General features: G+C 40.2%; 1 protein-coding gene across 6 annotated transcripts in view; it reads right to left on the bottom strand.

Moving 5' to 3' along the window:
- LOC122550648 (mitogen-activated protein kinase kinase kinase kinase 4) overlaps positions 1–12497 on the bottom strand; it is a 285957-nt gene that overhangs the window by 63568 nt on the left and 209892 nt on the right. For 4 of the 6 annotated variants that reach the window (XM_043691715.1, XM_043691717.1, XM_043691712.1 and 1 more), the window contains exons 14-17: positions 11573–11659; positions 9513–9692; positions 2407–2568; positions 140–246 (exon numbers count right to left, since the gene is read on the bottom strand). In XM_043691715.1, the coding sequence (XP_043547650.1) occupies positions 140–246; positions 2407–2568; positions 9513–9692; positions 11573–11659 (536 nt within the window). The remainder of the gene's footprint in view (positions 1–139; positions 247–2406; positions 2569–9512; positions 9693–11572; positions 11660–12497) is intronic. The other 2 variants (XM_043691718.1, XM_043691714.1) reach the window with 1 other exon arrangement.

Raw genomic sequence — 12497 nt, 5'->3', positions numbered from 1 at the left:
TTGTCTGTGACTGAGTTCCGCATGTCCTAAGAAGTAATAACAGTACAGTCATGTTTTATAAATGTCTGCTGTTTGTGGGCAGTTTTTCTTAATGAATATGCTCCTGTTTTAAACTATTAAACACAGTAAAGATCCATACCTTGTGGAACTTTTTGGACCAGTTTGAACACTTGGTTGACCACTGCTTTGCAATGGAGAATCTCGACGCGACAATACAGGAGATCGAGGTGTTGCTCTCATTGGAACCTTAAAGCAACAGAAATATCAATATTATAGCTATACTGGTAAATCAAATAACATTTACCTTTAATATTTACGGAAATGATTCCAAACACCCAGATGAAAATGATGATGATATGGTGTAAGAATTGATGGTGTTAAAATTAAAGAAGAAAAATAACCTGTTAAAAATACAGATTCTTAAATGAACTATGTAGGACATAAAACTGCAAAAAATTGCAATCAGGATGCCAGAAGAGACTATACTAGATCTGTCATATTATTCAAAACTAACACAAACAATCTTCAAAATAATCTACATTAATTTCTCAGCAACAGATACCAGAGATACTAAAAGTAAAATATTTTATATTTTTAAATAATTATTCTGACTTAACTGGAAACAAATCATTTCCAACTATTTTTATCAACACCATAGTAGACTAATCTCCAATAAGTTTTCAATGATTTCAAAGTTTGATTAGATTAGATTACTTACAGTGTGGAAAAAGGCCCTTCGGCCCAACGAGTCCACACCAACCCTCTGAACAGCAACCCACCCAGACCCATTCCCCTACATTTACCCCTTCACTTAACACTACGGGCAATTTAGCATGGCCAATTCACCTAACCTGCACATTTTTGTGTCTGTGGGAGGAAACCGGAGCACCCGGAGGAAACCCACGCAGACCGGGGAGAATGTGCAAACTCCACACAGACAGTTGCCTGAGATGGGAATTGAACCTGGGTCTCTGGCGCTGTGAGGCATCAGTGCTAACCACTGTTACCACCATGCCGCCCACAGCAGTTAAGAAAATTTATTTTGAATGATGTTGGCTCAAGTAAATTCTGGAATAATAGGAGATGGACAGTTGTTTAATTAAAATATTTGAGCACCAGAGTTCAGCTCAAAACTATTCTGACATTCAAATCCACTGCAAACAAGTGATCATCATTTTTGTGAATCCACTATGACTTCTGTTTGACTTTGTGGAATTTGTGTGAACAATCTCCTCAATCCCTCATACAATGATACTACTACTCTAACGGGAAATTAATTCAGTTGCATTTGCTGTTAAGTGCTGTACTTAAGTCAATAAGACATTAAAAGGATGAAATTCACATTTTGTTTTTAGACATTAACAAAGCTAGAAACTATATTACAGAATTCATAATTAAACTGTGACAACTCTATAATATTGTGAAATTCTCCATAAGAGCTACCGAATCAGGCACCAGAAATTTTGTTAGGAACGGTAATTTATAACTCTTTGACAATCAACACATATATCCTTCTATCCAGTCCTTACTCTTACAGGCACCTTCAGACTTTCTGTTATGTCCCAGAACTCAGCATATTTTCCATTACATTTTGAGAAATCATTTCACATGCAGCATTACAGATACAATATGCTGTTCGAAGAATGATCTATTTTTAAATGTAATTGGCATAAAATCTGCTCAAAGTAAAATGTGATGTAAAATGGTTTTCAGGTACTTAAATGAAGTGGAACATCAGAAGTCATTAACTGTCCAACATCCAGGCTAATTTTAATCAGTAGGTAGCATTATTTGGACAAATAAACTTAGAACAAATGATCAGAGAATTCCACAAATAACCTTTGGAAGTAATTTTTGTTTAAAAATACAGAAATGGAGGAGGAACAGATACATTACCAAGGCCAAGACCAGCAGCAACCTCCAGAAGCTGCCATCAGTCTACACAATTCTTTTAATCATTCACAGGAATGTAGCCAGCATTTGTTGCCTACTTGTAATGGCCACGTGCAGCTGATATCCCCACAATGCCAACAGGGATGGTGTCTCAAGATTATGACACAACAACACTGAGGATGCATCGAAATATTCCCAAGTCAGAATGATAAGTGACTTTGAGGGGAACTTTTAAGTGGTGGTAGTTTCATGCATCTGCTGCCCCTGCCTTTCCAGATGGTGGTGGAGATGGGTTTGGATAGTTCTGACAAAGGAGATTGGGTGAATACCTGCAGTAAACCTTATAAATGATGCACACGGCCGATGCTGAGCATCGCAAGTGGAGGAATGATTGTTTTAGAAATGCGATGCCAATCATTTAAAAATAAATCACCTGCCTAATGTGTACAAATTATTACCCTCAGGCAGCAGTGTGTCAAACATCTTAATGTACATACTGCTCTTGATCTGTACCTGTGACTCCATGGGCCTTTGCAATGCAGCTGGATTGGATTCAGAACTTCCGTTAGAAAATGATTCTGATCTAGAAGGCACTGGAGGCTCCAAAATTTTACTATTTTGTTTTGATTGTGTTTGAGGTGAACCCTGGTTACTCTTCTTGAACCTGTCATCAACCTGGACACAAGATTAAAATTTAGTACATGCATTCCCAGAGAAATTGGTCTGATAAAATAGAAATATCACAAGATAGATCATTAAGCATGCATAAATTCCCTGGAGGCTTAGCATACTTATCACAAATGCTGCTTCATCACACAGATTGAAAGGTCCAAAGTGTAATTTGAGTTAAGTGACCACAAAAGGGTAAAATAAGCTGTTAGGCGTAGACAGCTGAATCTGCAAAGTGATATAAATGGGTGAAATGACTGGATGAGATGGCAGCAGCTGGAGTAAAATGCAAAGTGTGAAATCAACCATTTTGTGTTGGAAAATGGAAAAGCAGATTTTATTTCTTTCTCCCAGAAGAAGTGAGAGGCATTTGTAAATGCTGGGATTCAGAAGGCCACATGTACCCTTGAACACAAATTGAAGTTCATCTGCAGGTGCAGCAAGTAACTAGGAAAACAAATGACACGTCAGCTTTTATTTAAGGAGCGGAGGCGGGGGGTTGCATTATTAAAGTTATATAACTCTTGTTACCAATAAGTAGAACTTTGATTAGACAATACCAGTGTAGTGTGTTTTGGTCTCCATACCATACCTGAGGATATAGTACACTTGGACAGCATTGCAAGAAAGGTCCATTGGATCTATCCCCCAAAGAGATCATGATTGATCATGTGTTTCAATGCCATATTCCCACTTTTTCTCCATATACTTTGGAATGTTTAAAATCTAAACATTTAGCAATCTTTTTCTTGCTTTCCAAGTGTTCTGTTATCATGTCTTTTATATCTTTAGCATCTTCCCCACTAATGATATTAGACTAAATGGTCTAGAACTTTCTGCTTAACTTTTTTTAAAAAAAAGGTTGTGGAGTTACATTTGCCAAAATTACATTAACTAATGTCCTTTACGGAATATTCCACTGACGTCCAATAAGTGTCTTGCACAAGTCCGACATCATCTCCTTTCACTTCTCGAGTTTCAGTGCGCAATCTCACTAGATATGTTCCTGAAATTCCTGCCCTAGATATCAATGTTCGGTTGATGAGGGTTAGTCATTGTTACATTAACCAATACATACGCTGGACGTGATAAAAGTTCACAGACACTGACAGCTGGTTGGCTGCCATAATGAAGACCTGAACACACAAGTTGCTCACCTTCAGGACCATAACGATACTGGAATCTAAGCAAATGTGTGGAAGATTGCATGCATAAGACATGCCCAAGGAAAAAACTGGACAAATCTAATTTAGCTAGCTATTGGGCTTTTAGAAAGTTAAAAAAGTGATGAAAGGATCCACCACATTCATCAAGTGATGTCAAATAACAGACTCACCACTTGACTTGGCAATAAAATACTGTAGGATTGGGTTATATTTCAATGAGGATTTCAATTTCCTGAAGAAGGGCTTATGCCCGAAACGTCGATTCTCCTGTTCCCTGGATGCTGCCTGACCTGCTGCGCTTTTCCAGCAACACATTTTCAGCTCTGATCTCCAGCATCTGCAGTCCTCACTTTCTCCTTATATTTCAATATGATTGATTTAATTAAGCAAGTGAGGAATTAAATTATATTCTGTTTGATTCTGATTAAATATGTTCTATAAGGAAGAACAGCCAAAGTTTAGGCCAAACCTACGGTTTTATTACTTTCTAATTACAAGCTAATCCAAACATAGGCTAACAAATAAGAATTACTTTGAGATAAAAGACACAGCTATGTTTTAAATTTGTTCAGTTTTGTGACTAAAATATGTAACAAACCTATGTAGGTTAGATTGGTATGGTTACTTTGAACTTTCACTCATTTTAAACATCAATATTAATTATTATCGAATTATATAAGAGAATACCAACAGTGTGAAAGCAGGCCATGCAACCCATTGAACAGCATCCCACCCATACCCATCCCCTACCCCTATCCCTGCATTTCCCATGGCTAATCCAACTAGCTTGCACATCCCTGCACACTATGAGCAATTTAGCAAGACCAATTTACCTAACCTGTGTGAGGAAACCAGAGCACCTGGAGGAAACCATGCAGACATGGGGAGAATGCACAGACATCACACAAACAGTCGAACAAGGGTGGAATGGAACCTGGATCCCTAGTGCTGTGAGGCACAGTGCTAACCATTGAGCCACTGTACTTACCCCCATTGTTCTTTTAGTTAAGTATTCATAGGGTTTGAAATGTTCCAGAATACTTAGGACACAGGGGAACCTCGATTATCCGAATACCAATTATCCGAAAATCGGACCATCCGAAGGAGATCACAAGATCCCGATAGAAACATTACAAAGACGTGTTTTTAACAGTGATCACATCTTTTGTTTACAGTGATTAAACAGGCACCGTCTCCAAATAACTGACTGCCCGTCCTCTCTCTCTCTCCCCTCACACCTTCCCTGGAGTTCTACAGAGGGGTGAACCCTAACCCCCACCCCAACTGCTAGGAATAGTCTCTCCAACATTGTCCTGTGCAGGGCAAACATGGAACCTGTCAAAAATTTGCAGTTAAAAGGTAGGGGCGGGGTTTAACCAGATTGGGTGCAGGGGTGGGTGACGGGGTGGGACCAGGTTGGGGCAGCATCGGGGGTGGGGCTTCGTGCACTGTGCTGCTGCAGTCTCCGAAATGGGGAGCAGACTTTAAAAACTCCGAGACCCAGAGGAAAGGCATTTAAATCGATTTTCCGAATTACTGATTATCTGAACAAAATACTGCCTGCCCATCACGTTCAGAAATCGGGTTTCCACTGTACATCAGTGAGAACATTTCAAATGAAATAGAATAACTGGTGACTGATGTCATATACTCTAAAGGTGCACAAACTACTTCACTGGTACCGAAGTAAACTGGCACAACCACGTTAATATTCCGGTTACAACTGCACTCAAGGCTGGAATATCTGTGATGAGTGACTTTATTCCTGCCTAACTAAAGTCCTTCCACCATCTCCAAGGTACCAGTCAGATATATGATGCAGTACTGTCCATTTGCATGGATGACCACACTTTCAACACTCAAGAAACTCAACAACATTCAGAGCAAAGAATCCTGCGTGACCAGAACTCTATCACCACCATAAACAAGTACGCTTTCCAACTTCAACAACCCATGTCTGAATGCGTACAATCTGCAACATTCTGTAAAATATTTAGTCAAGTTTCTTCCACAGCACCTTCTCTGCCTAGAAGTACAATGTAATTAGCCTTAGTACAACTGGCTGTGAAGACCCACCAGAATCAAGATGTATTTTTATGAAACGACAGGAGGGCAGGAAGACACAGGCAAACAAAAAAAACATGAACAGAGAAAATCTTTACATGGAGTCAAACTGGTCAGTCCACTGCCTCGTCTGTTGCAATAAGTTCAGCCGAGCAATTGGCAGTGGTGCTTCAACTAGTTTCAGCAATTTTGACAGAAAGAGGGGAACAAATTAAAAACGAATGAAGAGCCTGGTTTCTTGCCAATATCCAATAACTTATCCTGGCATTACACAGAGAACAGAGAGCTGTGATGATCTTGTATTTGGATTTATGACTCTCAACTTCTCGTGAGGAAAACCCTAGAAAGGTTTTATATAACTGCTGCTTGATGAACTATATATTAAAAAAAACACTTATAAAGTCAGACAGACGTATAGCATGGAAATAGACCCATCTGTCTAACTCGTCCATGCCGACTAGCTATTCCAACCTAATCTAGTCCCACCTGCCAGCACCCGGCTCATATCCCTCCAGATCCTTCCTATTCGTAAAGCCATCCAAAGGCCTTTTAAATGTTGCAACTGTGCCAGCCTCCACTTCCTCTGGCAGCTCATTCCATGCACATACCACCCTCTGCATGAAAAAGTTGCCCCTTAGGTCTCTTTTATATATTTCCCCTCTCAGCCTAAACCTATGCCCTCTAGTTCTGGACTCCCCAACCCTAGGGAATAGACTTGTCTATTTATCCTATCCATGCCCCTTATAATTTTGGAAAACCTCTATAAGGTCACCCCTCAAAAGCCCAGCCTGTTCAGCCTCTCCCTGTAGCTCAGATCCTCCAACCCTGGCAACATCCTTGTAAATCTTTTCTGAACCCTTTCAAGTTTCACAACATCTTTCCGATAGGAAGGAGACCAGAATTGCATGCAATATTCCAACAGTGGCCTAACCAATGTCCTTGTATTTATGAAGCTCCTTTCATGACTTCTGAAAATTACATAGAAAGGATTTTGAGGTTAAGTACTTTTTTGAAGTGTAATCACGGTTGCAATGGAGGAATCAGGAGCTAATTTGCATAAAGCACGCTCCCACAAATACAATGTGACAAAAATACAATCACCTGTTTTTGTCATACAAATTGAGGATAAGTATTGGCTGTGATGCTAGGACAATTCTGATGCTCATCTTCAGGTAGTATATTGGCTCTCTTTTGTCCAAAGAGGACAGGGAAGGCCTCAAGTTCAACATCACATTTCAACATCCCTGGCACATAAGACTGGAACGTCAATCTATACTTGCCCATTCATGTCTTCGGATTAAGACTTGAACCAACAATCTTCCGACTCTCAGAGATAAAAGACTGCTGTCAACTGAGCCAGAAACGTCATCAAAACACAGCAGGAAAATTAGTATCCAGTCGGCCAACTCAAGTCAGAAGTGACAATAAGCTAGGGACGGCCTTTATTGCTTTAGAGTTGAATATCCAACCTCAGCTGGGCAAACGTCTTATCTTCATGAATTGCCAACCTGACAAGTAGCTCTGTAGTCCCAGAAGCATCAAGATCGAGACTGCCACTGCAGAGACTACAGCCAGTCCCCAAGGAAGGAAAGTCAGAGCCCATGCTCAGTGACCACTCTAATATTTTGGACAAACATGTTCAGGAGGCTCCAGTGTGATGGTGGGGCCAGTTTATAGAAGTCAGAGGGTGAGGGTAAAGTTGGGAGACTTTACTGTCACCCTCTGACTTAGGTGTGTGTTTCCTTGGAACACAGGGGATTCCCCGAGGGTAATACTTCCACTTTCTCACCCGATAGCACTCACATTGCCAAAGCTGCTGGGCTACACTGCCTCATTAAATAGCAGTGAGAGCTCCACCATAACATGGGAGTCAGTTTGGGTCAAGCAAGAAGGCCAGCCACTTTATTTTAAGACTCTGCTTTCCAAGGCCAGTTGGGTGCTGAAAAATGTAGCTCCAATACCCAAATTTGAGTGACAATTTTCGAATGGTAAGAAGTAAAAGAGATAGATGCTTAAGGTGGAATTGGAAGTGGGGTGCTAATAATTCGTGTACATACAGATAAATCTGATCAGTCATTTTGAAGAATTATCCACTTTCAAAACAATGAATCACCTTTCATCTAGAACTTAATCTCAATACAATTTTTGTTCCATTAGAGCAAGTTTCAGCATATAAATTTCTTTCACAGATAGTTCAATAGACAATTGGTGCAGGAGTATGCCATTCTGCCCTTCGAGCCAGCACCACCATTCATTATGATCATGGCTGATCATCCTCAATCAGTATCCTGTTCCTGCCTTATCCCCATAACCCTTGATTCCACTATCCTTAAGAGCTCTATCCAACTCTTTCTTTAAAGTATTCAGAGACTTGGCCTCCACAGCCCTCTGGGAAAGAACATTCCACACACCCACCACTCTCTGGGTGAAGAAGTTTCTCCTCAACTCTGTTCTAAGTGGCTTACTCCTTATTTTTAAACTGTGTCCTCTGGTTCGGGACTTAACCATCAGCGGAAACATGTTTCCTGCCTCCAGTGTCCAATCCTTTAATAATCTTATACGCCTCAATCAGATCCCCTCTTAGCCTTCTAAACTCAAGCGTATACAAGCCCAGTCACTCCAATCTTTCAGCGTAAGATAGTCCCGCCATTCCAGGAATTGACCTCGTTAATCTACGCTGCACTCCCTCAATAGCCAGAACGTCTTTCCTCAAATTTGGAGACCAAAACTGCGCACAATATTCCAGGTGCAGTCTCACCAGGGCCCTGTACAGCTGCAGAAGGACCTCTTTGCTTCTATACTCAATTCCTCTTGTTATGAAGGTCAGCATGCTATTAGCTTTCTTCACTGCCTGCTCTACCTGCATGCTTGCTTTCATTGACTGATGTACAAGAACACCTAGATCTCGTTGTACTGTCCCTTGACCTAAATTGACTCCATTTAGAGAATAGGAATGTGTAGTTAGGAACATCCTGATTAGAGCATGTGAAAAGGTATATTTCTCAAACAGTTTGTACAGACAGACCCCAAGTTACAAATAGGAATGTACTCAGCAGTAGAACCTAAGTCGATTTGTATGCAAGTTGGAATGCAGTACAGTTCAGTACACCTCACAAGGGCGGCACAATGTCTCAGTGGTTAGCACATCTGCCTCTCAGTGCCACGGACCTGGGTTCAATTCCAGCCTCATGCAACTGTCTGTGTGGAGTTTGCACATTCTCCCCGTGTCTGCGTGGATTTCCTCTGGGTGCCCCAGTTTCCTCCCACAGTCCAAAAGTGTGTAGGTGAGTTGGATTGGCCTTGCTAAATTGCCCATAGCATGTAGCGATGTGCAGGCTGAGTGGGTTAACCATGGGAGAGGGTAAGGGGGTGCGATGCTCTTTGGAGGGTCAGTGTGGATTCATTGGGCTGAATGGCCTGCTTCCATACTGTAGGGGTTCAATGATTCTAAGTTTGAGTGGACATTTGCAGGTTTGATTCTTAAAATTAACAGCACAGTAGGATCTCGTTCACAAGTACAGGCATTAACGAGTCAGGGACCCTGTAGTTGTAACTTATTTTCAGTATAAAAGTGGAAAGTAATGGCAGCCAGATAGTAAAAAACAGTTAGGTCACAGTGCTTAATTGAAGTTAATGTCAATTGCAATGTCTAAAATGTTTGAACATTTTTCTCTCAGCCTACTTTTATGACAAACATCTGATGAACATCTGTCCTCTTACCTCTCTACTTCTATCTGTTGCTTCAAAGAGAGATTTAGGCTCTGGTGCCTGATAAGGTTTATTCCTCTCTTGCTGTCTGTGATCGTGCTGGAGAGATAGAAGGTAAGCTTGCTCCTGTTGTAACTGACGCTGCAATCTCTCAGCCTGTCGCTGTTCCTCCATTTCACGCCACTTGTATTCCTTTAAGAACATGGTACATGTATTAAGTTACAGTTTCTAATTTATAATGTGGCTTGGAATATGATAGTTTTACAAATTCCATAAAAAACAGCATGTAACTAAGTTTTCACAGTGGCTGAAACACTTCATTAGGCAACTTATATACTTCAAAGTCACCTAAAGCATAATTTACACCACAGCCATGAATGTACAACAGTTGTGAACGTGTAGCTGGTTCACAGAGAATTTTTTAGTGTCAGCCAAAAGCACAGTCTCAAACATTATGATATCACATCAGTAATTGGCTGTGGATTAGAAAATTCACAAACTTCCAACAAACAATGGTTTCAAATTTTCTGAGAAAAAACTCAGTGCCATATACAAAACAAGTTAATGTAGTAGTGGTGGAATTTTACTTCAGGAAAATCATATTCAATTTCAGGCATTCCCATTTTGATAGGTTGTGTTTTTTAAACAAGAGGCTTTGATTTTAAGTAACAAAATTATGAACCACTGTATGCCTCATCACAAAATGTGGAAAAAGACAAACATTAAACAAATGTTTTGTGTCAGTCTTCACAGCAGAAGACACACATTAGACAAGTGGCTAATTAGAGAAACGAAAAGCTATTAAAATCAGTAATGGAAAATTATCGGAGGAACTTCAGACTAAGATCTGACCAATTCCCACCTACATTTTCCTTCCTACTATATATTCCGAAAAGCACTCTTCCACCACTACTATCAGTCTTCTATGACCAAGCTAGTTCTGTGTCCATCTAGCCAGCTAACCATGGAACTCATGAACCTTTTGTACCAGCCTGCCGTGAAGTACCTTATCAAATGTACTTAGAAAGATATGCTTAGAAAATCACAGCATGACCATAATCGACATCACTTTATGAAGGGAAACACTGCTTTGACAAATTTATTAGAGTTTATTTTTGTGGACATATCTATAGGGATAGATAAAACAGAACCAGTGGATGGCGTATTATCAAAAGCATTTGATAAGATGCCACAATCAAGTTAAATAGACAAGATAAGGGTTCATGGAATTGGTCTAATACACTAACTTAAACAGTCAATCCAGACATGAAGTAGAGAGTCAAGACAAACTGGACATTTTCACATTGGCAGGCTGCGATGAACGAAATGGTAGAAAGTGAGGTCTGCCGGTGCTGGAGATCAGAGTCGCGTGTGTGTTGCTGGAAAAGCACAGCAGGTCAGGCAGCATCTGAGGAGCAGGAGAATCGACATTTCGGGCCAGAGCCCTTCATCAGGAATGAGGCTGGGAGCCTCGAAGGGTGAGAGGTTTGGGGGGGGGGGGAGGTAGGGAGAGAGAAGAGCTGGGGAGAAAGTAGCAAAGAGTGCAATAGGTGAATGGAGGTGGGGGTAAAGGTGACAAATTTGTAGCATGTAATGGAATGAATGCCTATGAAGGGGACCTGTACAATCCAAATGAACATATTATAACCCATCCATACAAACCTAAAGTACAGTACTGCTAGTTTTGGGAGAACAGAAAAATGTGCTTTAAAATTTTGCTCATACATCACAATGACAAACCAGGTTTTCTAGGAGAGAAAGGCTGGTGTTTAATTATATATTAGCCTACAATTTTAATGATTTGATTTCTTCCACAGAAAGGATTGTATTTAAAGCAGTGACATTCATTTAATTCTGTTTGCCCTTACATTTCCAGTTTGTGACAGAAAGCACTGAATTGTTGTCATACAATTCAATGACAATTGTGTGCTGAGGCTATTTTGTTGAGCTATTGGACTATTATGTTAACCCCCCAATAGACTGATCAGCTGGCTATTAAACATAAGCATTATGACACAGTGAACTAAGGCAGCAGTGAAACTGTCAGTCAGACAACTAAGCGAACAAGTTACCAATAACATGGCCTGTTCTTGAAGTAACTGTTGCTGAAGAATTTCCAAATGACGTTGCTCCTCTTCAAGCTGACGTCTGATGTACTCCTGTTGCAAAAATTACACAATAATGTGTAAACAAAATACAAGTTTAAACTAGAAATTGTGTATTTACACCTCTTCTGAGGGACTGCTTCCCTGACCTTGCAAAAGTACAAGGCTTCATTGAACTCATCCTGAAGGCACTATTGAATAAGCTGTGAAAAACATTCAGTTGCCATTTGTCAGAAAGGTATAATTGTTGTTTATTTTTTAACACAACTTTAACACAACATTTCTTCTCTATACCCCAGAGTTAGTCAAAAAAGCGAAGATACACAAACTACCTGGCACACAATTAACTTTTGCATAAGGTCTCTCTAATTCTATTGAAAGCCATTCCTTAAGCCATGTTGTTCCTTGATAATTATACAATTGTTGGGCCACAAGACCTGAAAGCTAGGGAACGTACAACAATTGTGATTGGAGAACATAAGAAAGAGAAGTAATATGCCCTTTGCATTCTGCTATTCAATGAAATCAAGGCTTCAACACCATTTTCCTGCATTATTCCTGTATCCCTTATTGTCCTTAATATTAAAAAAAACTATCAAGCTCTTGAACAAAAACATCTGAATCTTTCTAGCTCCCTATGGCGGGAAAGTCCAAAGATTTACCATCTTTTAAATGAAAAAATGCCTCCTCCTCACTCCTTAATGGCCTGCCCCTTACTCTGAGGCAGCCTCTCCTTATTCTAGTTCCATGTGCCAGGGATAGTATAGTTCTCAGATCTACTTTGTCAAGCCTTGTAAACTTTTGTACATTTGAATGAGATCACCTCTCCTGAACTCCAGAAATACCTAATCTATTTAATGTTTCCTCCAAAAACAACCTGCCATCTCAGGAA

The sequence above is a fragment of the Chiloscyllium plagiosum genome, chromosome 6 (genome assembly GCF_004010195.1).
Source record: "Chiloscyllium plagiosum isolate BGI_BamShark_2017 chromosome 6, ASM401019v2, whole genome shotgun sequence".
NCBI lineage: Eukaryota > Metazoa > Chordata > Chondrichthyes > Orectolobiformes > Hemiscylliidae > Chiloscyllium > Chiloscyllium plagiosum.
This window is presented reverse-complemented; position numbering and strand designations above follow the sequence as displayed.